Below are 27,262 nucleotides of genomic sequence, written 5' to 3' on the forward strand. Positions count from 1 at the left end.
TGGATGGATGGATGGATGGATAAATGGATGGATGGATGGATAAATGGATGGATGGATGGATGGATAAATGGATGGATGGATGGATAGATAAATGGATGGATGGATGGATGGATGGATGGATGGATGGATAGATAAATGGATGGATGGATGGATGGATGGATGGATGGATGGATAGATAAATGGATGGATGGATGGATGGATGGATGGATGGATAGATAAATGGATGGATGGATGGATGGATAAATGGATGGATGGATGGATAGATAAATGGATGGATGGATGGATAGATAAATGGATGGATGGATGGATAGATAAATGGATGGATGGATGGATGGATAAATGGATGGATGGATGGATGGATGGATGGATGGATGGATGGATAGATAAATGGATGGATGGATGGATGGATGGATGGATAGATAAATGGATGGATGGATGGATGGATAAATGGATGGATGGATGGATAAATGGATGGATGGATGGATGGATGGATGGATGATGGATGGGTGGATGGATGGATGGATAAATGGATGGATGGATGGATGGATAGATAGATAAATGGATGGATGGATGGATGGATGGATAAATGGATGGATGGATGGATGGATGGATGGATAGATAGATAAATGGATGGATGGATGGATGGATAGATAGATAAATGGATGGATGGATGGATAAATGGATGGATGGATGGATGCATGGATGCATAGATATAGATAGATGAATAGATAGATAGATGTGTGCATTTGACCCCAACCATATACCCTATAAGACATCTGTTGCTTTAATATAGAATAAAATTGTAATCGTTGACCAGCCCTATTTAATATAGAACTAAAATTGTAAGCACACTCTAAAAACGAGGCCCTGTACGACGATGCAAATAAGAATAAGAACATCCTTTATGTGCGCTCGCCTCTTTATAAACTCAGCAGTGGGTCAGTTCTCACGAGGCCCCAGATTTATCCATTATCCAAGCCTGCATCTCCTCCACTGATGACAGAGCTGATGCATGTACGCCGGTTCCCTCGCTGGTAATCTCCGCTGATGACGTAACCCGCCACGCCTGCGGCTGTCAATCCCACGCATCACGAGACAGATTCCCTCTCCGCTGAGCCGCATTAACCATCCGGGCACGTACGAGCGGTCCGTCTTCATTCTTTAAAGCTCGCCCCCCTCCATCCCTGCTTTGCTCTCAACAGGATATGAAAGATGAGGAGATCACAGACAGGGAGGGCAGAAGCCCAAAGCAGACACAATAGGAGTGATTGCGATCGGGGCAGCTGGGAGACATTAGCCTCTGGTGATTCAAGATGTACAAGCAAACTTATTTAGCTGCGTTCCCACCCAAATCACTGCTGTGTGCGGCGGATGAACGGCGGAGGAGAGGGAGCCTCGATGCTGATGGTGCCACTCAGTTTCTGGAGATGACAGCCCCTGTCGTTAAGAAACAGATGCCACCCACACAGAGCGCTGCCATTACCAAATCTCATATAAATCAGGAAGCACTCCCCTCTATGGACAGGGATCCTATTTCTGTCCCATCAACAGTTTTCACTCTGAACTGCCAGAGAAAATCTCAATCAGAGAAATGATTATGTTCTCACAGCAGCAAGCTGGATATCCGCTGAAATAGTCCTCAGCGTTTCCTCAGAGTAAGGCGACGTTTCATCCACACTTATGAAAGAAATATGAAGGAAACATTTATCCAGTTGGGATGTTTTAACATCACACTTCCTGTGTGTGCATTTAAATCATTCGGCTACGCTCGTGTGTTCTCAGTCAGCCTCCCAGAGGAGAGTTTACTCCAGTGTGTTGGAGAGGAGGCGGGGTCAGAGGAGAGGAGGCGGAGTCAGAGGAGAGGAGGCGGAGTCAGTCGGACTTGGCCTTTTTAAATCGAAGCTTAAGACTCACCTTTTTAGACTGGCGTTCGAACTCTGATTAGGGCCACTATGCATCCATTCTATCCGCTCTTTTTTAATTATCTTAATTTTATACACATTTTTATTCAATTCATTTTATTGCACTTGTGGAAGGCTTTTAATGCCCTGCAGCACTTTTACCATTTCTGAATCGTGTTTTATGTATTGTTGTTCTTATCCTGTTGTAAAGCACTTTGAGTATCAGTTGGCTATTGTAAAGGGCTATATAAATAAAGTTTGATTGATTGATTGATGTCCCCTGAAAGAGCTGGAGGAGGTGGCTGTGGAGGGGGAGATCTGGAGATCTCTGCTTAGGATGTACACATTTACGTTCGGAGGGATGTGTGTGTTATAACATAAACAGCGTAGAGACTACTTTCAGCTGCGGATGAGTCCATATTTGCCTCTTTTACGTGTGTTTTTGGCAGCAGGATGTTGTGTGTGTTGCATTTGAGGTGGAAAATTGCAAAACTGCCTAGATGGTTTTAAAGTCTGTTGACTTCCCGATGACCCCAACTCATTCTGTGATTCTGTTGTTGGTCATTAAGGAAGGCAAGTTTTTAATTCATCAGGAGGAGGTTTTATGGTTGACATATCGTGCGGAGTTTTAGCTCAAGGAAGTTATAAAGGGGCACCTGGTAAACTGTTATCTCAGATCCCGAACAGAGCAAGGGGGCCATTTGTTCTTTGAAGATAACCCCCGTTTGGAGTATAAAAATGAATGTGTTGATTCTGTTCGATGCTTTTGGTCTGAGCACTCAGACAAGACACTTCAAACGCTATGTGCCTTTGAATAAAAACTTAAAGAAAGACAAAATCTGGATTTTCTATTATTATTATTTGAGTAGTCTTCTTACCCACTTTGATAAAAAAAAATCCACAACACATTTATGGAACATGTCAGCCAGTACAACAGTTTGGACCACTGATGTGCTTTTATTAGCTTTTTGGCCAACAATGGGACTCTATGGGCTTGTTAGCCACGTTTATCTTTCAGCTACATGTTCCGATCACCCACCAGTTTCTACTGGAACACCCGTTTCATCCGTCTGAAGCAGTGAGGAGGCTTCCAATCCTCCACATGTAGATGGAAAACAAGGGAAACTCCTCCGACAGAAGAAAGACGCGTTGCTCCAAATGACTCAGGAGGCCCATCAGCTCCGACCCCGCCTCCAGCCTCCACCTCGCCACCTCCGACTGCTGCAGCAGCTTCTCCACGATAAAGAACAGGTGGCACGAGTTCTGGTACTGGTCAACAGGGAACCTGTCCAGCCCAGAGCTCACCTGCACCTGCAAAGAGAACAACTGTTGAGCCGTTTAACCAAAACTCAAACTGTTGAGCCGTTTAACCAAAACTCAAACTGTTGAGCCGTTTTAACCAAAACTCAAACTGTTGAGCCGTTTTAACCAAAACTCAAATCGGTAGCTTTGATAAATGAGTTCAGAGTCGACGGTTCCAGGTTTAAGATGCTTGAATTTAGAATTCCACATATTGGATTCTCCATCTAAAGCTTTTAGAGGTCGTTTATAAGCTGTTTAATTGGGCTTTAGGGTCGTTTTACAAGCTAATGCACAGCTTTTTAAATCAATGGATCATATGTGACACGATGTTTACATTCAAATATTCAGAATTTGTTCCAAACAAGACAAAAAAGTCACGAATTGAGAGGAAGCTACAAGTTCAGTAAAGCTGCTGAGAGGATTAATGCAGAAATAGTTAAAAAAAATTGGCATTTATCTGTTTATTGTTGACCGAAATGATGTCCCAGTTCCACCCTTTAAGACCAGACACCACAAACCAAATGTTGATTATTTATATGAAAAAAGCACAAATCTCAGCGTGCATTTGCAAATGTGTGTGTGTGTGTGTTAATGCCTAAATGTTGCTGTGTGTCTGTGTGTGTGTGTGTGTGTGTGTGTGTGTGTGTGTTAATGCCTAAATGTTGCTGTGTGTGTGTGTGTGTGTGTGTGTGTGTGTGTGTGTGTTAATGCCTAAATGTTGCTGTGTGTGTGTGTGTTAATGCCTATATGTTACCATGTGTGTGTGTGTGTGTGTGTGTTAATGCCTAAATGTTAACGTGTGTGTGTGTGTGTGTTAATGCCTAAATGTGTGTGTGTGTGTGTTAATGCCTAAATGTTGCTGTGTGTGTGTGTGCGTGTGTTAATGCCTAAATGTTACCATGTGTGTGTGTGTGTTAATGCCTAAATGTTGCTGTGTGTGTGTGTGTGTGTGTGTGTGTGTGTTAATGCCTAAATGTTGCTGTGTGTGTGTGTGTGTGTGTGTGTTAATGCCTAAATGTTGCTGTGTGTGTGTGTGTGCGTGTGTTAATGCCTAAATGTTACCATGTGTGTGTGTGTGTGTGTGTGTGTGTTAATGCCTAAATGTTGCTGTGTGTGTGTGTGTGTGTGTGTTAATGCCTAAATGTTGCTGTGTGTGTGTGTTAATGCCTAAATGTTGCTGTGTGTGTGTTAATGCCTAAATATTACTGTGTGTGTGTGTGTGTGTGTGTGTTAATGCCTAAATGTTAACGTGTGTGTGTGTGTGTGTGTGTTAATGCCTAAATGTTGCTGTGTGTGTGTGTGTGTGTGTGTGTGTGTGTGTGTGTGTGTGTGTTAATGCCTAAATGTTGCTGTGTGTGTGTGTGTGTGTGTGTTAATGCCTAAATGTTGCTGTGTGTGTGTGTGTGTGTGTGTTAATGCCTAAATGTTGCTGTGTGTGTGTGTGTGTGTTAATGCCTAAATGTTAACGTGTGTGTGTGTGTGTGTGTGTTAATGCCTAAATGTTGCTGTGTGTGTGTGTGTGTGTTAATGCCTAAATGTTAACGTGTGTGTGTGTGTGTGTGTTAATGCCTAAATGTTACCGTGTGTGTGTGTTAATGCCTGCCCTATATGTTACCATGTGTGTGCCCGAGATTTAAAGAAAAAAAGAGGACAAACAAGCAGCAGATGGCTGTCAGGTATTCCTTCAGGCTGAAACTGTCAGAGAGCTGAAAGCATGAGACAACATCAACCCTTTAACCCTTAAAAAAAACGCTCCAATCCGCCATGCTTTAAGCTAACGGCGCCGCTCTAAGTGCCGGGTTTGACTTCTCTAAAAGCCTAAACTTCAGCGGGCAGCAACGCCTGGTTAACGGGGGGTCAGTCCTGAACGCTTAGGAGCACAATCAGGTGGTCCAAACTAATGTTTTACAGAAAGAAAAACAAGCATGAGTGGATCTAACTGTTGGTAACCCACCTATGATCTGGTTTAACTGACAAACATGTGAAACAGTGGGACAGATTGCATGTTTACATCCATCCGTCCAGAACTTCAGTCCAGATAAGAGGAGTGAACTTTAAGTCCAAAATTATTCCGTTCAAACAGTAAAAAATAATAATTATGACATTTTTACTGAATATGTTGGTTTTAAACAGAACTTTTTCTCTTTATCTGGAATATTTGGGCATTAATCCTCACAGCCTTCCTCAGACACGTGCACAGACACGTGCACAAACATGTGCCGTTTTTAGTTTTGTATGTTGCTTTAAAGCCGATCAATGCTGCCATTTTCAGGCTTTTGTTGCCTCACAGTTTAGGTCGATACTCTTTGTTGAGGTTTGTTGCTTTATTTGGAAGTACACTAGTTAATGAACAGTGAAGAGACACAAAAGAATAACAATGCCATCTCATCGTGGTAAAAAAGGAAAAGAAAAGAGAAAGAAAAAGGCTGATGATGGGCATCGGTGGCAAAAGTTACAAATAAAGACTGAAGCAGGGAAAACAGTGTGAGTGAAGGCCGAGCTGACAAAGAGCTCATAATGATGCTGTGCACAGCTCAGAGTGAAGGGCAGTAATTTACCCATCAAGGACCAACGCACCACAGAGGGAAGAGAAAGCCCACATGACTCAGAACCTCCACTGTTCTGTGTTTCCATCTAAAGTTTTCACCCGAAACCTGGAAAATCCCTCAATTTGATCAGAATATTTACCTAAAATATGACCAGAGGTGGGTAGAGCAGCCAAAAATTGTACTTTGGGATGTCCTTCAAGAAGCCTGGAGAACTATTCCTGAAGACTCCTTAAAGAAAGGACAGAAAGCTCGTCTGAGAGGGTTCAGGCTGTGCTGGAGGAGAAAGGAGCTCAGAGCAGATATTCACTTTAAAGCTGCTCAGAACTGAACTAACTCTGGTTCTGCCTCAGATTCTGGGTTTATGTTCATGTTGGAACATGTTTCAGTGAATCTCTGCAGCTGTTACCATGGAAACATCTGCAGATATTCCCTTTAAAGCTGCTCAGAACTGAACTAACTCTGCTTCTGACTCAGATTCTGGGTTTATGTTCATGTTGGAACATGTTTCAGTGAATCAGCTGCAGCTGTTACCATGGAAACATCTGCAGATATTCACTCTAAAGCTGCTCAGAACTGAACTAACTCTGGTTCTGCCTCAGATTCTGGGTTTATGTTCATGTTGGAACATGTTTCAGTGAATCTCTGCAGCTGTTACCATGGAAACATCTGCAGATATTCACTTTAAAGCTGCTCAGAACTGAACTAACTCTGGTTCTGCCTCAGATTCTGGGTTTATGTTCATGTTGGAACATGTTTCAGTGAATCTGTGCAGCTGTTACCATGGAAACATCTGCAGATATTCACTTTAAAGCTGCTCAGAACTGAACTAACTCTGGTTCTGCCTCAGATTCTGGGTTTATGTTCATGTTGGAACATGTTTCAGTGAATCTCTGCAGTTGTTACCATGGAAACATCTGCAGATATTCACTTTAAAGCTGCTCAGAACTGAACTAACTCTGGTTCTGACTCAGATTCTGGGTTTATACTCATGTTGGAACATGTTTCAGTGAATCTCTGCAATTATTAAGTCGTCCAAAGTTCTTTTAAACCACAACAGCTGTTGGTCAGTTCATTCCAGTGCTTAAAAATGAAATGCAAATATAATCTTTTTTACTCCAGCTTCCCATTAAAAATAAAAACAAGCTGTTCCTGTTGAATTAGTGTCAGCAGCCTGAAATAAATGCCATTTGGATGCTCATCTCCATCTGTTATCTGGGTGTCCTCACTAAAATGCCAAAGTGAGTTGAAAGTGAATTTCCGAGAAGTTTACCAATAAAGTCCGTGTCATTGAGGGTTATCCACCTATTATGCTAATGTGGGCGAATGTGACAAGATAAATGAGTTGATGGAGCACCAGCCCCATCGTGGCTGCTTCCCACCAGAGATGGAAGTTGTTATTTAAAGAATAAATGAGTCTCTTCAGAGACTCTCGCGTCCTGCTGTGTTCCTGTTAGTCGCCATGGAAATGGAAAGCAGTGTGATGCCTCCCGCCTTCAGCTGGGGGAAGCGGTGGCTCTGCAGCCCGCCTCACATCAGGAATTACCTGACACCCCACTTTTATGCAGCCTCTTTGTGCTCCATCCATGGAAGCTCCAGGGGAATGTCACACGTTTTTTTTTTATCCTTCTAAAACATCTTTTCCTCGTCGGCGAGCAGCTGGTGGATGAGCTGCTGTGAAATCTGGGGCTCGCCATCACCCCGGCGCCTGTCTGTCATATTTTATTGACATTTCCAGGGAGCTGCTTTTTCTTTACTTACTCATTTAACATCCTTTGAAGACGCCACCAGAGCTTCCAAACAGTGACGGCTAAATTAATTAGCATGCTTTGGCCCTGTGGAGAGCAGACGGAACATATAATCATTCATACAATCAACTCAGCGCTGCGTTTGATACTGTAGATCACAGAATCCTGTTGCACAGGCTGGAAAACTGGGTTGGACTTTCTGGAGCGGTCCTTAACTGGTTCAGGTCCTACTTAGAAGGCCGGAGTTATTTTGTTACAATTGGCAGCTATGAATCTGAGCGAGTGGCCATGACTTGTGGAGTCCCCCAGGGGTCAATTCTTGGCCCACTTCTGTTTAACTTGTATATGCTCCCTTTGGGTCAGATATTGCAGAACTTTAACATCAATTATCACAGTTATGCAGAGGATACACAACTTTATGTGTCTCTGTCACCATGGCGACTGCAGCCCAGCAGACGTACTGTGTCAGTGTCTGGAGGAAGTAAACACCTGGATGAGAGAGAATTTTCTACAATTAAATGAAGACCAAACTGAGATCATTCTGTTTGGGAGCAAAGAGAAGAGGGTCAGCGTTGGTAAATATCTTGAGACTCGGGACCTTACAATCACTGACCAAGTTGGTAACCTCGGAGTGTTGATAGACTCAGATCTGACTTTCAGCAGCCACATCAAAGCTGTCACCAAGGCAGCTTTTTACCACCTCAGAAACATCAACAGAATTAAAGGTTTCCTCTCCCAAACAGACCAGGAGAAACTCATCCATGCATTCATCTCCAGCAGACTCCATCACTGTAACGCTCTTTTAACTGGACTTCCCACAAAGAGCATTAAACATCTGCAGCTCATCCAGAACGCTGCTGCTGGAGTTTTAACCCGGACTAAGAGATCTGAACACATCACAGCAGCTTTAAAATCTTTACTCTGGCTTCCAGTCAGTCACAGAATAGATTTTAAAAGCCTGCTGATGGTTTACAAATCCCAGAACAGTTTAGGCCCAAAATACATCTGTGATATGTTCAGAGAATATAAACCCAGCAGAGCTCTTTAGCTCTCCTCTCCAACATCCGGAGGGAGCTCGGGTTAGAGCCGCTGCTCCTCCACATAGAAAGGAGTCAGCTGAGGTGGTTCCTCTGATCAGGATGCCTCCTGGGATGAGTTCCCGGGTCAGAACCAGAACTCTCTGGAGGGATTATACATCCCATCTGACCTTGGAACACCTCAGGATCCTGCAGGAGGAGCTGGGGAGTGTTGCTGAGGAGAGGGATGTCTGGGATTCCCGCTGGACCTGCTGGTTCTGACCTCAAGAGCTACACAACTCAGGATGGAAAAGTTTAATTATCCTTGAATCTTCCTCCAGGCGAAAGAAGGAAAGAATGAAAGGACGTTGAGTTGTCAGGTCAAAGTTAGAGCTTGTTTTTCTGCTGCTGCGTTTCGACTCTTTCCAGGTGGATGAGCATCATAAATATTGTGGTTTCCTGTCTCTGAGGGAGCTGGGCTGTCAAATCAGCCGTCTCCAATCAGCACACGGGACCGAGCTGACCTCCTGTCTGGAGCTCCTGCAGCCACCTGAGACCATTTAACTGAAAAAGCATGAATCTATGAAACTTTTAGGCTGCTCATCGTGAGACAAACTTTGAAGAACCAGACAATAAATTTAATATTTGTGTGTGTGTGTGTGAGGAAGACAAAGCTATGCGTCCTCCTTCCCCGTTAGCCGAGATGTCAAGATATGAGGTCAGAAAGCACAGACTTGGATGAGATTGGATTGATTTTCTGTCAGTTGAATCTGTGGATTGTCAGCAGACCGCCTCGAAAGAGATGCTTCGGGGGAAAAAGTAACACACTGCTCGAGGCTGTTCTGCAGAAGGAAAAATCAATTCCTGCTGTGGGTCATTTTACATGAAGCGCTCCTTCCTGTGCTGGGCCACCAGGAATCATTTATACGATGCACAAAAAGACGTTAATCCAAGTTATTCTATCATATTAGACCAACCGGCCTGAAGCTGATTTCCCTTAAAGGGACACTATGTAATAAATTAAGTCATTTATTAGCTCAAATCAACATATTCATTCATAAATTAGTCCTCATTGGTGTAAAATTATCTCTGTCAACAATCTCACTTTTCCTCCTGAGTGAAGAATAACTTGTCTGTATCTACATAGAGCGGGTAAGCTCTATGGAGGCCGCCATGTCCTTCCGCTCTATGAAAAACGACGAAGTGCTGAGAGGGACATAAAGCACTTCGAATCGCGATTTCCCCACAGGCCTACAAGCAGAAATGACGTCATTTCCGCCGAATAGCTTATTATAGCCGCTAATGCTAAATAGATTTTATCTGGTAAATTATCCCACTAATAATGCATTGATTGTTACCAAACTTCTGCCGTAGTACACATAGGCTCTTAACTCACTAAACGAGGCATTAGAAAGTTTGTAAGTTACCGGGAGTTTATTTAAAAGAACACTTTCCAGATAGCAACTATACACTGCTGCTAACGCTACCGCTGCTAACGCTACGTCGACGTCACTTCCGGTAACTCCCGGAATATGACTAATTGCATTGCTTGCACACCAAAGGCTATGTCAACTTATGTTATCTGACATGTTATCTGTCATCTGTATTTATAGTGTTATTGTATGTGTGTTATATAATCCTTTGTACTGTGTGTCTTGATTTATTTTTGTTTGTATGGACCTTGAGTCTGACGCTATAGCTTCTTGAATCTTGACACATTCCACCTGCCGTAGTTCAAGAAGTTGCAACGCACATTTGAAAACACGAGGCGCTAGAGAGCAAATTCATTCGACTTTGCAAAATAAAATTGCACCACTAGATGGGGGAAGAAATTTCATAGTGTCCCTTTAAGCTCTAAACTCTGTAAACTTTAGCAACATTTGAAACATTTTCAGGTGAGAAAGTAGTCGTTTAGATCCCCAACGTGTTGAAAACCTGACAAAATACCGGCTGTTTACAATTTTGTTCCCACGAATTCGGCGCTACTAAAGCTAGCCGCAGTGAGCAACGCACTTCCTGTTATTTTCACAAAATAAAATACCCGTTGCCTTTTATCATAGGGAAAGCCATTACCATACAATTGGTGCTTTTGTTTTGAAAACAGGAAGTGAACCTACCCTCGTTGTAGCTAGCTTGAAACTGCCGTTTTGACAGGAAATGACGATCGGCGACGTCGCATTACGTTGCATCTTGGGTAGTTTGAGTATGAGTAGTAACCTCATGATGCATACCCAACATTTCAGAGAATCTAGTATGCATCCGGGAACTTCTCGCTTACTCAAACTCGCATACTAACTCTGAAAGTTAGTATGAGTTGTAGGAGAAGTATGCGGTTTCAAACACAGCAAATGAATGAGAAACTAGAGCCACGTGTGAAGGTAATTGGTCTTTAGGATCAAATAACTGCGACACACAACTTAAAACTTACTTTTGGAGCTACTGTCATGACTGTTAAGTCTAAAAAATACATAAAGCACAAAGAATGAATCAGCTTTGTGGCTCCTCATCTGAGCCATTGCACCAGGCGACCCGTCTCTGTCCCCTCCTGATAATAACAGATGAAATGTGATGCACAGGAGGCCTGCAGGGCTCCAGAGCCACCAAGAGTAAATTAAACTGGCGCTGGCCTTTAGAGGAAGGAGCTCATTTCCTCTGGCTTTGCCTCCAACTCTGAGCCCTGAAAGTCTGAGGACTCATTCAGCACCCCAAAGCCAAATGTACAGAAATATCCTGGAGCCAAAGTAAACGCCATTAAGGGCAATCACCTCAGATGCCGAGTGGCTATGAATCTCATTACAACATTATAATGAGAATCCAACACAGGTTTCAGGGGATCTAACTCCAAATGAAGCCAGTAAAGTCTGAGTAAGACGTTAGAAATGTTGAATATCTTCAGAAACAGACGATAAAACAATCATATATATTCTGTAATAAGATAAAAAAAACCTGTTTGCCTGAACTAAAAATCAAGAAAAACAGACATAAGATGTGCAGATTTGATTAATTTTAACTTTTTTGTCAAACAAAATGAAGACACGTCAGCTTAATAATGGCTCTGATTGGTGTGGAACTCAGACTTAGGCTGTGTTTGAAACTGCCTACTTCTCCAACTACTCCCACTACTCCTACTAACTTTCTGAGTTAGTATGCGAGTTTGAGTAAGCGAGAAGTTCCCGGATGCATACTAGATTCTCCGAAATGTTGGGTATGCATCATGAGGTTACTACTCATACTCAAACTACCCAAGATGCAACGTAACGTCGCCGATCGTCATTTCCTGTCAAAACGGCAGTTTCAAGCTAGCTACAACGAGGGTAGGTTCACTTCCTGTTTTCAAAACAAAAGCATGTAGTATGTAGTATGGAGGTATGTAGTATGCAGTATGGAAGTATGTAGTATGGAAGTATGGAGGTATGTAGTATGCAGTATGGAAGTATGTAGTATGGAAGTATGTAGTATGTAGTATGGAGGTATGTAGTATGCAGTATGGAAGTATGTAGTATGTAGTATGGAAGTATGTAGTATGTAGTATGGAGGTATGTAGTATGTAGTATGGAAGTATGGAAGTATGTAGTATGGAAGTATGGAGGTATGTAGTATGCAGTATGGAAGTATGTAGTATGGAAGTATGTAGTATGTAAGTATGTAGTATGTAGTATGGAAGTATGTAGTATGTAGTATGGAGGTATGTAGTATGTAGTATGGAAGTATGGAAGTATGTAGTATGTAGTATGGAGGTATGTAGTATGCAGTATGGAAGTATGTAGTATGTAGTATGGAGGTATGTAGTATGCAGTATGGAAGTATGTAGTATGTAGTATGGAGGTATGTAGTATGGAAGTATGGAAGTATGTAGTATGGAGGTATGTAGTATGGAAGTATGTAGTATGTAGTATGGAGGTATGGAGGTATGTAGTATGGAAGTATGGAAGTATGTAGTATGGAGGTATGTAGTATGGAAGTATGGAAGTATGTAGTATGTAGTATGGAGGTATGTAGTATGGAAGTATGTAGTATGTAGTATGGAGGTATGTAGTATGGAAGTATGGAAGTATGTAGTATGTAGTATGGAGGTATGTAGTATGGAAGTATGGAAGTATGTAGTATGTAGTATGGAGGTATGTAGTATGGAAGTATGGAAGTATGTAGTATGTAGTATGGAGGTATGTAGTATGCAGTATGGAAGTATGTAGTATGAAAGTATGTAGTATGTAGTATGGAAGTATGGAAGTATGTAGTATGTAGTATGTAGTATGTAGTATGGAGTATGGAGGTATGTAGTATGCGGTTTCGAACACAGCCTTAGACTGTGGACTTGTTCCAGGACCGAAGAATAACGAGCTCTCCAGCCTGAACAGCAACTGCCCCGTGGCTCTAACATCACCGGGCATGAAGGTGTTTAAGAGGCTCATCATGACTCCATCCCACTCCCACTTTAACTCAAACAGACCACACGTAGTCAGGCTGGACAGCTGCGTGTCCTCCATCACCTAAACTTAAATCAAAAAAGCAAAAAGCACTTTAAAAACTACCAGCGTGAAGCAGAGCGCTGCAGAAGAAATGTTTGAAGAGACGTAAACATGAGTAAAAACAGCTGCTAAACTATGAAAAAAAGAATAAAAGTCACAGGGTGCCAAGAGAAGAGGCCCGTCTCGTCACTTTTCCACCTCAGAGAGCAGCAGCAGCTCAGGGAGGCAGGCGGGACACGACCGCAGGGATTTAAACGTGAATAACAGCCAGAGGAGAGAGGTCGACGTGCGCCAGATAAAAGATGGATGATGGAGTGCTACAGCTCCATTGCTGTAGGCCAGTGGTTCCCAAACTGTGTGGGCTTTTGTGACAACCATACGTTATTATAGCAATATACAACTACACAATTATTTTTTTATTTACTATATCAGTACTTTGTATGCACTCATTTCATAATACAGAGTCAAACTCTATACCTAAAAACAATTATTTAAAAAAAATAATCTTTAGAGAACCCCATATTTCGCCGTTAAAGCAGTTGCGCAGCGCAGGTGGGAATTATGAGATCGTGACACATCAAAGGCTGAAGGACAACATTAAAACAGAGAAAGAGGGGAAATGGAGCGCTTTCTGGTGCAGAGCAAACCACCAACCACCAGTGCAGACTGCAGACAACCCACCACCGACAGAAAAGAGGAAAAAACTGTCAACAGTATCATGAAAGTTACCGTCTTAAGGCTTCAGTTGGACCGAGAGAAGTTAGCTAATGCTAACTGAACTGCTAGTTAGCTAATGCTTCTGCATCATACTACCCAAGCATCTCCCACCACTCGATTGAGCAGCGTCTTCCTTTCCCCACTACCTGCCTGTGTGAGTTGGCGTTCTCTGCTCTGGTTAAACATGAAGAACAACAGGAGGTCGCGGCTCTCTGTTGAACAGGAGGTGCGAGTGGTCCTCTGCTCAGTGCCAATGAGGATTAATCTGTTCGCCCCGACAGGCACATGTATCTCACTAATTTGTAAGTCAAAATATTTACAATAGCACATGTTTCAATGCTGATTGATGATATGTTGCATTGATAATTTGTAGTTTAGGACCATGGACAATGCAGCTTCCTTGCATTGACAGTTATCTGTGCTGAATTTCTGCGTTTCCTTTCGCCTCATTTTTAATTTTGACGGGAGAGCTTATTGAGGGGGGGGCTTATTCCAGAGCCTGGGGGCAGCTTTGGGAAAAGGCTCGCTCACCCCAGGGTTTGTATTCTGACCTGGGCACTTCCAGCAGAAACTGATCTGCTGACCTCAGAGCTCTACCAGGACTGTTAAAAGCTCAGATAAATACGACGGGGCGAGGCCGTTAAGAGCTTTAAAAACCAACATTAAAAGTTTAAAATCAGTTCTCTAAAGGACAGGAAGCCGATGGAGGGAGTTAAGAACAGGAGTGATGTGCATACGTCTGTTGGTGTTGGTTAAAGACGGGCAGCAGCGTTCTGCACCAGCTGAAGGCGGCTGAGAGAAGACTGGGAGACGCCCACATAAAGAGCATTAAAACAGTCGAGATGAAGGTCTGGTAGATGTCACAGAGCGCCGTGACCTCCAACAGGAGGACGCAGCAGGCGCCGCTCATCTGTATGCTGAGCTGATCCGAGGAGGAAGCGCGTCAGACAGGAACGCCGACCTCAGCCACCCGCTCAGATCACGCACTCATGACTTCAGCGCCTGGCGTCCTTCAGATTCTGCATTTAAAACACCGGCTCCAGCTGAGGTGAGGTACAACCACCAGTCCTAACCCAAACCCAATATTACAGAGCATTTTTACAGCTCTTTCTTTGTAATTATACCCTCTTAAATGAGGTGAATATTAGTGTTTGACTTTGCAATTCTCCTTTAAACTGCAGATGAGCTCTGAACGCTGTAACAACCAGGTTGGTTGGTGATTTACGGATTGAAAGTTTCGACAGTGGCACCGTTATAATTCCCTCTGGATAACAGAATAATCTCGTTAAAGTGTCTCCTCCACAATTTTTTAAATAATGGGCGGGATGCCGCGGCTCCCCTGAGACCAGAGAGCTGCAGGCACAAAGCTAATAAGTCAGTCTTCAAAAGAAAAACTGGGTTGGAGCAGAAGAAAGCCAGCTCACCGTTGTTCACGGCTCTCTGCTTTGAAATGTCAGGCCGTCCCACTGAGGGGGCCTATGACCCCCCCCCCCCCCCAAAAACAGCTGGGAAAAGTGAAGACAAAAAGCAATCATTTGCAAATCATTGCAAAACTATATTAAACTGGTTTCAACTCGTGACAAGAAAGACGAATTCCAACCAAAAGTGTTCAGTGTTGCTGATGTTGAGGCAGCTCTGCATTACTGGATCCCTGCATGGACAAACCAATGACTATACAGATGTTATACTCCGTGATGTTTCACACAAAGTCCCAGCTTGTTAGTGGCTGCGTGTGGACTACGACATAATGATAATTGTAACACTGTAATGGCAAAAGACACAAGACTAACTTAGCCTACTTGTTGTGATATATTCATCTGTACTTAAATGGCATGACGACAGGAACTTATTGCAAAGGATTTTGTGCAGCATAGGCTACGCCACAGAGGCTGTTGGCATTCGGTAAGTTTTTTTTTTAACAAAGTCATTGGTTAACCTACTTTCCTGTAACACCGCCAAATGCACCGTTCCCTGTTTGTGACTGTAACGGGGGGCTTTTAACAGCCCGAGTTCGGTGCCGCGTTTGATTCGTGTTTAAAAAGTACCGTGACTGGAAGGGCTCAGCAATTATTTTTCTACCCAAAACCCTTATTATTCCTCCACAAGTACGCCTAGAACTAGTGGTCAATGATTGGGGAAAATGTATAATACCAAGGGCACGAACTAACATTGATTGTGTGATGGGAGCCTAACCAGTCTAAAATGGGGGCATAACTTGTTCCACGCGGCAGAGAAAGACGCGCGACAGGACACAGATATCATAAATGGCACTTATAGAATTTTCGGTGACCGACTTTAATCGACTAATGAGGCTCAGTGGTCGGTCAAGACTTTTCGACATCCCTATGCGTAACCATAGCAACGATATAGCTTTTCTTTTTTTTTTTTTTTTGCACATTGGAGCAGCTGATTGAGCTCAAGTAACGGCTGGAATAAGATCCCACATCAAGATGAGTTTAGGATGCAGACAGAGGGTTAAACTAGTTTTTTCACTGATCGTCGTGGGAAATGTGAGATCACTGGCAGATAAGATCTATGAATCAAACAGCAGCAAAAGAATATTATTGAATTTATTAATTTCAGAAGCAGAAACTCGTTGTGAACGAGTCCAGATGGTAAACTGACCAACCTGCAGGCCAGAGATGTCACCCACTGAAAATATTTGGCTCAATATAGAACAAAAAACAACAAAAGTGTTGAACTGACCTGCTGAACAGGTGAAATCCTGGAAAATGTCTCTTTAAAAACTACAGTCGTTGGTCTATTTAATGACACGTTGCTGTTAAAAGATGATGAAACACGGCGGTGTGAATGTGAGTCTGTGCACGCCCCTCCAGAAAACATGTTTTCTTTGCACCATTTTCAGCTAGATTTACTTTCAAACTGGACTGAAAGCAGTAACGCAGCTCCTGAGTAAGGACGAGCTCGACTTGAATCTATAATGGAGGGCCGGCTCTTCTAAACCTGGATAGAAATACAGATTACCGCTCGTTTGTTCACAGCCCAGGACTGTTTCCATATCTGTGGTGAACATTTGGTTCCAGCTGTGTTGATAAAATTCTCCTTTAGTCACGACCTCGTGGAAGAGGAGAAAAACAACAAGGGAGCATGACCGACTCAGACGAGGTGGGAGGGATGCTCAGAAGGAGGGAAAATCACCCGCTTGCTTTGTCGTTTTTTACTAGGGCTGGGCGAGTTAACTCGTTATTATCTCGTTAGTTATTTAACGCCAATAAATAAATATAAATAAAATATATTTCATCGCGCATTAACACATTTTTTTTTCTTTTCTTAATTTTTTATTATTTTTGGGGGCTTTTGTGCCTTTAATGGAAAGTTCAGAGAGACAGGAAGCAGGGGGCAGAGAGAGGGGGAACAACATGCAGCACAGGGCCGTCCGATACGGGACTCAGTCCCTGTTTTATTATTTATTTTATTATTGTAAAAGACTAAATGCTAAAGGCTATACACTACTTTTGGATTCATTTTTGGATTTTGCGTACAACTGCGATTAATCGTGATTAATCAGGGAAATCATGCGATTAATTCGATTAAAAAAATGAATTGTAGTTAACTCGTTAATTATTTAACGCCGATAAACATTTTATCGCGCATTAACGCATGTTTTATTATTTATTTTATTATTGTAAAAGTCTGTTGCTCACAGGCTTTTATTTTGTAAAAGTCTGTTGCTCACAGGCTTTTATTCTGTAAAAGTCTGTTGCTCACAGGCTTTTATTTTGTAAAAGTCTGCTGCTGTCTGCTGTGGAACAGGAAAAGAAAGTAATCGGCGGATCCACCAAACATGGAGAAGGGTACGGAACTTTTACTCGGCCATTTTCATGTTAAAGTTCTTCCAGACGGCGGAGTCGACAGAACCAAAGTCATCTGTAAACACTGCCAAGTTGAATTGTCTTCTCAGCGTAGTAGTTCCAGTCTAAAATATCACTTAAAGGCAAAACACACAACTGATAGCAGCAAGTCATTCAAGGAAACAGACAGTGGAGCGAGGCTTCTACATAAAAACTACAGAAAGATGCTGATGTTAAAAGTGTGTTTGCACAACAAATGTTATGGCACTTTCATTCATATGGCAGCACATTTAAAATAAAGCTAAATGCTAAAAGCTATACACTACTTTTGGATTCATTTTTGGATTCTGCGTACAAATGCGATTAATCGTGATTAATCAGGGAAATCATGTGATTAATTAGATTAAACATTTTAATCGTTGCCCAGCCCTACTTTAAACATTTCCATTTCCAAAGACCCCCGGTGGCCTGTGACTCAGGCAGCGGCCAAAGCTGCCAGCAGACCTTTGAATACGTGGCAGGCAGGAAACCGGCGGGATGCCCTATTGATTACGGCATTTCAGAAGTGACAAATCAATGAGGCGAGCTGTTTGTGCCCGAAGGCTCGTACAGATACGAGTGTTTGTGGGGAAGAAAGTCCCAGAAATAAATAAAAGGAACCATGTTTCAAAGCTCCAGCTGCTTTTCATAAGAAGTGTTCAAATACTCTTAGAAAACCAAACAGCAGCTGATCAGGACGCCACAAAAGAGGGGCTAAGTGTAGCAGAGCTGAAAGGGAAAGAGGGCGAGGAGGAGAGGAGAGGAGTGCTGGCACTGCAGGAATGAGAGCAGTGAAGGGAGGAGGAGTGTTTACCTGGGAGGCTTGCCAGAGCTGATCAGCCACAGCGTTGATCTCAGCGAGGATGTGACGGATGAGAAAGGACTTTGAAATCCTGCTGTTCCCCAACGCAATCAGGCACTCCATCAGCTTCTCTGCAGCATGAAGCTGTGGGACGGAAAAGAGAAAAAAGGTTCTAAAGACAGACTTCCCTTTAAACTTTCTGCCGTGACATAATTAAACATGTAAATAACCTGCCTGTGCTTCAGTTAAAAGTGCATAAAAGGCCTATTGTTGAATATATAATTCCACATGAGCCCGAGAGTAGCTCGAGCTTTAGCTGAGGAGAGCTGGATTACTTCACCAGCTTTCCACATCAAAGGGCCTCCACTGTTGTTTACCCGATTACCACCGAGTGAAGCGAGGCCGGCAGGTAGGGAAAAACCCAAAGAAAGGATGGTTTACTCAAACCCAGCAGTTGCTCACTGCGGCTAGCTTTAGTAGCGCCGAATTCGTGGGAACAAAATTGTAAACAGCCGGTATTTTGTCAGGTTTTCAACACGTTGGGGATCTAAACGACTACTTTCTCACCTGAAAATGTTTCAAATGTTGCTAAAGTTTACAGAGTTTAGAGCTTAAGAGAAATCAGCTTCAGGCCGGCTGATTTCAGCTCGGGCAGGAGCGAAATGCATTGTGGGTAAACGCTCTGCATACTGTCTGATCAATGAGTATGCAGTATGGAAGTATGTAGTATGTAGAATGCAGAATGGAAGTATGTAGTATGTAGTATGCAGAATGGAAGTATGCAGTATGTAGTATGCAGTATGCAGTATGTAGTATGCAGTATGGAAGTATGCAGTATGTAGTATGCAGTATGGAAGTATGCAGTATGTAGTATGTAGTATGGAAGTATGCAGTATGTAGTATGCAGTATGGAAGTATGTAGTATGTAGTATGCAGTATGTAGTATGGAAGTATGCAGTATGTAGTATGCAGTATGGAAGTATGTAGTATGGAAGTATGCAGTATGTAGTATGCAGTATGGAAGTATGCAGTATGTAGTATGCAGTATGGAAGTATGCAGTATGTAGTATGCAGTATGCAGTATGTAGTATGCAGTATGGAAGTATGCAGTATGTAGTATGCAGTATGGAAGTATGCAGTATGTAGTATGCAGTATGGAAGTATGTAGTATGTAATATGCAGAATGGAAGTATGTAGTATGTACTATGCAGAATGGAAGTATGCAGTATGTAGTATGTAGTATGGAAGTATGCAGTATGCAGTATGCAGTATGTAGTATGCAGTATGGAAGTATGCAGTATGTAGTATGCAGTATAGAAGTATGCAGTATGCAGTATGGAAGTATGCGGTTTCGAACACAGCCTTGGAACTGATGACAATTAGTGTATTAATCTCTAAATACTCAAAATCAGGCAGGAATTACAAAAGAATGTGCTACACTGTCCTTATATCAGGGTTAAAATATGTTAAAATGCCAAGATACGTGACCGACTTTTCAAGGTGAAAGGCTGCCCTATCTGTAGCATTAAAAAAGCAATAAAAAGTACACCTGAACACTTCATTTTGGGGTTGAAACGCACGAGGCGAGCTGGATCCAATGTTCCAGAAGGCAGTAAAAGTTCCTCCAGCAGACAAATGGAGGGACGGTTAAGATGAAGCCGACAGACACTAAACTGTTGCCCTCTCTGAAAGGTTATTACACGGCATACGTCTGCAGCTGAACTCAGCGGGAGAGTGGCGTTTGACCGATGCCTCTTGAGACTCTATATTTGAAATTGCATCGTCTGGGCTCTTCATCCGGGCCAATCTCTTTCTTTACCTCCGAGAAGATAACGACTCGTCCAGGCGTGACTGAGAAAGCGAGGCTGAAATAGGGCGAGGGCGGCTCCGAAAGGTGGGACCGCCAAGGTGGGTAAATTACAGTTACTCGTGTCATTACTCCTAAAGATGGAACACACTCCTGGAACTTCTCATTCAGGCTGGGAGTTATAGAAAAGACTGAAAAATAACCCGCTGAACAACACTTTTTACTGGTATTTTAAGGCGAGACGCCACATGTGAATAGGGGAATATTTTAAAATAATAGATATCACCATGAAACTTCTTCGGTTGATTACTTATACAAGTATGAAAAAAAAATGTATTACAAGTTTTAGAAATTTGTATGTTTAATTCTGCAAATTAGGCATTATCTCATTAAATATGTGCACATTTGCATATATTTCCGGAAGATAGATCTGAACATATGACAAAGCCAGGTGCAAAATTCTTTTTTCATTTTGTTTACACACAAAATGAAAAGAAAATTACCGAAGGATTTCAGGATATCTGCTTTGATTTCCTAGGAAATCAAAATATACTGCCCATAGCCTAAAAAACATAAATTTTTGCCATATTTTTTTATTATAATGTCACATAAATCAGGCCAGGAATGATTTATCAACAAATCCTTCTGTAAATATCTTCAGAATACTGCTAAGTGTATAACTGGAAAGTTTGGTGTTAGTAGGTGCTCCATAGGCTGAGATATTGATACTGGAAAAATACCAAAAACTGATTTTGAGAAAACGGCATTTAAAGATTTAAATAGGGGAATTTAATACATTTGTATTGGAAACAATTTCTCAAAAACAGAATATAAATGCTCAGGCCCTTAGTAATACTAATATTGAATAAAATAATCTTATTAATAAAGAATACAAGCTCAATACAATACAATAAAAGATTGCATATCAATTCATTGAGAAGTAGGACATGTATGACCAGCCATTGCTGTTTGGGAGGCAGAGCCTTCGGTTATCAGGCCCCTCTCTGTGGAACCAGCTGCCAGTTTGGGAGGCAGAGCCTTCAGTTGTCAGGCCCCTCTCTGTGGAACCAGCTGTCAGTTTGGGAGGCAGAGCCTTCAGTTATCAGGCCCCTCTCTGTGGAACCAGCTGCCAGTTTGGGAGGCAGAGCCTTCAGTTATCAGTCCCCTCTCTGTGGAACCAGCTGCCAGTTTGGGAGGCAGAGCCTTCAGTTATCAGGCCCCTCTCTGTGGAACCAGCTGCCAGTTTGGGAGGCAGAGCCTTCAGTTATCAGTCCCCTCTCTGTGGAACCAGCTGCCAGTTTGGGAGGCAGAGCCTTCAGTTATCAGGCCCCTCTCTGTGGAACCAGCTGCCAGTTTGGGAGGCAGAGCCTTCAGTTATCAGGCCCCTCTCTGTGGAACCAGCTGCCAGTTTGGGAGGCAGAGCCTTCAGTTATCAGGCCCCTCTCTGTGGAACCAGCTGCCAGTTTGGGAGGCAGAGCCTTCAGTTATCAGGCTCTTCTCTGAGGAACCAGCTGCCAGTTTGGGAGGCAGAGCCTTCAGTTATCAGGCCCCTCTCTGTGGAACCAGCTGCCAGTTTGGGAGGCAGAGCCTTCAGTTATCAGGCCCCTCTCTGTGGAACCAGCTGCCAGTTTGGGAGGCAGAGCCTTCAGTTATCAGGCCCCTCTCTGTGGAACCAGCTGCCAGTTTGGGAGGCAGAGCCTTCAGTTATCAGGCTCTTCTCTGAGGAACCAGCTGCCAGTTTGGGAGGCAGAGCCTTCAGTTATCAGGCCCCTCTCTGTGGAACCAGCTGCCAGTTTGGGAGGCAGAGCCTTCAGTTATCAGGCCCCTCTCTGTGGAACCAGCTGCCAGTTTGGGAGGCAGAGCCTTCAGTTATCAGGCCCCTCTCTGTGGAACCAGCTGCCAGTTTGAGAGGCAGAGCCTTCAGTTATCAGGCCCCTCTCTGTGGAACCAGCTGCCAGTTTGGGAGGCAGAGCCTTCAGTTATCAGGCCCTTCTCTGAGGAACCAGCTGCCAGTTTGAGAGGCAGAGCCTTCAGTTATCAGGCCCCTCTCTGAGGAACCAGCTGCCAGTTTGGGAGGCAGAGCCTTCAGTTATCAGGCCCCTCTCTGTGGAACCAGCTGCCAGTTTGGGAGGCAGAGCCTTCAGTTATCAGGCCCCTCTCTGTGGAACCAGCTGCCAGTTTGGGAGGCAGAGCCTTCAGTTGTCAGGCCCCTCTCTGTGGAACCAGCTGCCAGTTTGGGAGGCAGAGCCTTCAGTTATCAGGCCCCTCTCTGTGGAACCAGCTGCCAGTTTGGGAGGCAGAGCCTTCAGTTATCAGGCCCCTCTCTGAGGAACCAGCTGCCAGTTTGGGAGGCAGAGCCTTCAGTTATCAGGCCCCTCTCTGTGGAACCAGCTGCCAGTTTGGGAGGCAGAGCCTTCAGTTATCAGTCCCCTCTCTGTGGAACCAGCTGCCAGTTTGGGAGGCAGAGCCTTCAGTTATCAGGCCCCTCTCTGTGGAACCAGCTGCCAGTTTGGGAGGCAGAGCCTTCAGTTATCAGGCCCTTCTCTGAGGAACCAGCTGCCAGTTTGAGAGGTAGAGCCTTCAGTTATCAGGCCCCTCTCTGAGGAACCAGCTGCCAGTTTGGGAGGCAGAGCCTTCAGTTATCAGGCCCCTCTCTGTGGAACCAGCTGCCAGTTTGGGAGGCAGAGCCTTCAGTTATCAGGCCCCTCTCTGTGGAACCAGCTGCCAGTTTGGGAGGCAGAGCCTTCAGTTATCAGGCCCCTCTCTGAGGAACCAGCTGCCAGTTTGGGAGGCAGAGCCTTCGGTTATCAGGCCCCTCTCTGATGAACCAGCTGCCAGTTTGGGAGGCAGAGCCTTCAGTTGTCAGGCCCCTCTCTGTGGAACCAGCTGCCAGTTTGGGAGGCAGAGCCTTCAGTTATCAGGCCCCTCTCTGAGGAACCAGCTGCCAGTTTGGGAGGCAGAGCCTTCAGTTATCAGGCCCCTCTCTGTGGAACCAGCCGCCAGTTTGGGAGGCAGAGCCTTCAGTTATCAGGCCCCTCTCTGTGGAACCAGCTGCCAGTTTGGGAGGCAGAGCCTTCAGTTATCAGGCCCCTCTCTGTGGAACCAGCTGCCAGTTTGGGAGGCAGAGCCTTCAGTTATCAGGCCCCTCTCTGTGGAACCAGCTGCCAGTTTGGGAGGCAGAGCATTCAGTTATCAGGCTCTTCTCTGAGGAACCAGCTGCCAGTTTGGGAGGCAGAGCCTTCAGTTATCAGGCCCCTCTCTGTGGAACCAGCTGCCAGTTTGGGAGGCAGAGCCTTCAGTTATCAGGCCCCTCTCTGTGGAACCAGCTGCCAGTTTGGGAGGCAGAGCCTTCAGTTATCAGGCCCCTCTCTGTGGAACCAGCTGCCAGTTTGAGAGGCAGAGCCTTCAGTTATCAGGCCCCTCTCTGTGGAACCAGCTGCCAGTTTGGGAGGCAGAGCCTTCAGTTATCAGGCCCCTCTCTGAGGAACCAGCTGCCAGTTTGAGAGGCAGAGCCTTCAGTTATCAGGCCCCTCTCTGAGGAACCAGCTGCCAGTTTGGGAGGCAGAGCCTTCAGTTATCAGGCCCTTCTCTGAGGAACCAGCTGCCAGTTTGAGAGGCAGAGCCTTCAGTTATCAGGCCCCTCTCTGAGGAACCAGCTGCCAGTTTGGGAGGCAGAGCCTTCAGTTATCAGGCCCCTCTCTGTGGAACCAGCTGCCAGTTTGGGAGGCAGAGCCTTCAGTTATCAGGCCCCTCTCTGTGGAACCAGCTGCCAGTTTGGGAGGCAGAGCCTTCAGTTATCAGGCCCCTCTCTGTGGAACCAGCTGCCAGTTTGGGAGGCAGAGCCTTCAGTTATCAGGCCCCTCTCTGTGGAACCAGCTGCCAGTTTGGGAGGCAGAGCCTTCAGTTATCAGGCCCCTCTCTGAGGAACCAGCTGCCAGTTTGGGAGGCAGAGCCTTCAGTTATCAGGCCCCTCTCTGTGGAACCAGCTGCCAGTTTGGGAGGCAGAGCCTTCAGTTATCAGGCCCCTCTCTGTGGAACCAGCTGCCAGTTTGGGAGGCAGAGCCTTCAGTTATCAGGCCCCTCTCTGTGGAACCAGCTGCCAGTTTGGGAGGCAGAGCCTTCGGTTATCAGGCCCCTCTCTGTGGAACCAGCTGCCAGTTTGGGAGGCAGAGCCTTCAGTTATCAGGCCCCTCTCTGAGGAACCAGCTGCCAGTTTGGGAGGCAGAGCCTTCAGTTATCAGGCCCCTCTCTGTGGAACCAGCTGCCAGTTTGGGAGACAGAGCCTTCAGTTATCAGGCCCCTCTCTGTGGAACCAGCTGCCAGTTTGGGAGGCAGAGCCTTCAGTTATCAGGCTCCTCTCTGTGGAACCAGCTGCCAGTTTGGGAGGCAGAGCCTTCAGTTATCAGGCCCTTCTCTGAGGAACCAGCTGCCAGTTTGAGAGGCAGAGCCTTCAGTTATCAGGCCCCTCTCTGTGGAACCAGCTGCCAGTTTGGGAGGCAGAGCCTTCGGTTATCGGGCCCCTCTCTGTGGAACCAGCTGCCAGTTTGGGAGGCAGAGCCTTCAGTTATCAGGCCCCTCTCTGTGGAACCAGCTGCCAGTTTGGGAGGCAGAGCCTTCAGTTATCAGGCCCTTCTCTGAGGAACCAGCTGCCAGTTTGAGAGGCAGAGCCTTCAGTTATCAGGCCCCTCTCTGTGGAACCAGCTGCCAGTTTGGGAGGCAGAGCCTTCGGTTATCGGGCCCCTCTCTGTGGAACCAGCTGCCAGTTTGGGAGGCAGAGCCTTCAGTTATCAGGCCCCTCTCTGAGGAACCAGCTGCCAGTTTGGGAGGCAGAGCCTTCAGTTGTCAGGCCCCTCTCTGTGGAACCAGCTGCCAGTTTGGGAGGCAGAGCCTTCAGTTATCAGGCCCTTCTCTGAGGAACCAGCTGCCAGTTTGAGAGGCAGAGCCTTCAGTTATCAGGCCCCTCTCTGAGGAACCAGCTGCCAGTTTGGGAGGCAGAGCCTTCAGTTATCAGGCCCCTCTCTGTGGAACCAGCTGCCAGTTTGGGAGGCAGAGCCTTCAGTTATCAGGCCCCTCTCTGTGGAACCAGCTGCCAGTTTGGGAGGCAGAGCCTTCAGTTATCAGGCTCTTCTCTGAGGAACCAGCTGCCAGTTTGGGAGGCAGAGCCTTCAGTTATCAGGCCCCTCTCTGTGGAACCAGCTGCCAGTTTGGGAGGCAGAGCCTTCAGTTATCAGGCCCCTCTCTGTGGAACCAGCTGCCAGTTTGGGAGGCAGAGCCTTCAGTTATCAGGCCCCTCTCTGTGGAACCAGCTGCCAGTTTGAGAGGCAGAGCCTTCAGTTATCAGGCCCCTCTCTGTGGAACCAGCTGCCAGTTTGGGAGGCAGAGCCTTCAGTTATCAGGCCCCCTCTCTGTGGAACCAGCTGCCAGTTTGGGAGGCAGAGCCTTCAGTTATCAGGCCCCTCTCTGTGGAACCAGCTGCCAGTTTGAGAGGCAGAGCCTTCAGTTATCAGGCCCCTCTCTGTGGAACCAGCTGCCAGTTTGGGAGGCAGAGCCTTCGGTTATCGGGCCCCTCTCTGTGGAACCAGCTGCCAGTTTGGGAGGCAGAGCCTTCAGTTATCAGGCCCCTCTCTGTGGAACCAGCTGCCAGTTTGGGAGGCAGAGCCTTCAGTTATCAGGCCCCTCTCTGTGGAACCAGCTGCCAGTTTGGGAGGCAGAGCCTTCAGTTATCAGGCCCCTCTCTGAGGAACCAGCTGCCAGTTCGGGAGGCAGAGCCTTCAGTTATCAGGCCCCTCTCTGAGGAACCAGCTGCCAGTTTGGGAGGCAGAGCCTTCAGTTATCAGGCCCCTCTCTGTGGAACCAGCTGCCAGTTTGGGAGGCAGAGCCTTCAGTTATCAGGCCCCTCTCTGTGGAACCAGCTGCCAGTTTGGGAGGCAGAGCCTTCAGTTATCAGGCCCCTCTCTACCTTTAAGATCAGGCTTTCCTTTCTGATAAAGCTTATAGTTAGGGATGGCTCAGGTGAGCCTGAAACATCCCATAGTTCTGCTGCTGTAGGCCTGGAGGACGGAGGATTGGATCAAAGTGAAGTTTTGATGCAGTCTGTTGTTTTCCTTAGGTCGGCAACTCTTTTTTTAATTGGCTCTGTATGAATTGGACTAATTTTGAATCCAATTAACTCGGTTTGATGATAATTGTATAACAATGAATGTGATCGTATTTGGCTTGAATTGGACTGTTTCTTTGGCATTCGTTGGGATTTGGCGCTTTATGAATAAAACTGAACTGGTTTGATTATCACCACTTTGATTTGATATTGTACAAAAACAAACAAAAAAAAAACAAAAAACTATCAGATCCAAATGGAGACTTTTATCGAGAACTTTAAGTCAGAAACTATTGAAAACATTTAATTAGGTCCTGATCACAGAGTTCTGGGGTCAGTTAGAGCAAAGACGTTGGAAGCTCAGATACAAAAACATTATTGAGTAAAAAACCTCCAGATTTTCGTGGGATAAAATTTAATTCAATTAATTTTTATTTATATAGCGCCAATTACAACAAATGTCATCTCAAGGCACTTAGATAATAAAGTCCAATTCAGGCCAATTGGAATTCAATTAATTGTAATCATAATTATTCCTAAAATAATAAAATAACAATTCTCTGGGAGATTTTATTTCACTTGATACTTAGAGGAGAGTGGCAATCATTATTTTAATGATTATATTTTAATGAAATACTCTAAAGCATCAGCTGCTTTGATCTTTCATCATAATTTCCTCATTGTTTAAGTAATTTAATGACAAAAAGCCCTCAGTGCCAGCTGCTGAAACACAAGGAGTTCCATCTTTGGGTCATGGCACAACAAAATAAACTTTTGGGTTATGGGACATTTATTCTCGACATCTGGTCACACTCTGGAAAATAAAAAGGTTATAACAAGATTAAACCACTTCTGGTTGGACAAGGATAAACAGAAAGAGATTTTACAGCCATCACTGAAGCAGAACGAATCGTACATCATCAGAAACTCAGCCTTCTGTTTCCAGAAACTAATTTCCAAGACCTGTGATTCATTCCGACCATCTAACACCCCCTGACGTACCACT

At 44.8% G+C, this 27,262-nt stretch overlaps 1 protein-coding gene across 1 annotated transcript in view; it reads right to left on the reverse strand.

Moving 5' to 3' along the window:
- Positions 1-2,963: 2,963 nt before the first annotated feature.
- Positions 2,964-27,262, reverse strand: part of mei4 (meiosis-specific, MEI4 homolog (S. cerevisiae)) — a 37,962-nt gene continuing 13,663 nt past the window's right edge. Inside the window, exons 4-5 of the mRNA XM_075459777.1 lie at positions 18,365-18,496; positions 2,964-3,212 (exon numbers count right to left, since the gene is read on the reverse strand). Coding sequence (XP_075315892.1) covers positions 2,964-3,212; positions 18,365-18,496 — 381 coding nt within the window. The remainder of the gene's footprint in view (positions 3,213-18,364; positions 18,497-27,262) is intronic.

The sequence above is a fragment of the Odontesthes bonariensis genome, chromosome 24, assembly GCF_027942865.1.
Source record: "Odontesthes bonariensis isolate fOdoBon6 chromosome 24, fOdoBon6.hap1, whole genome shotgun sequence".
In the NCBI taxonomy this organism is placed as follows: Eukaryota; Metazoa; Chordata; class Actinopteri; order Atheriniformes; family Atherinopsidae; genus Odontesthes; species Odontesthes bonariensis.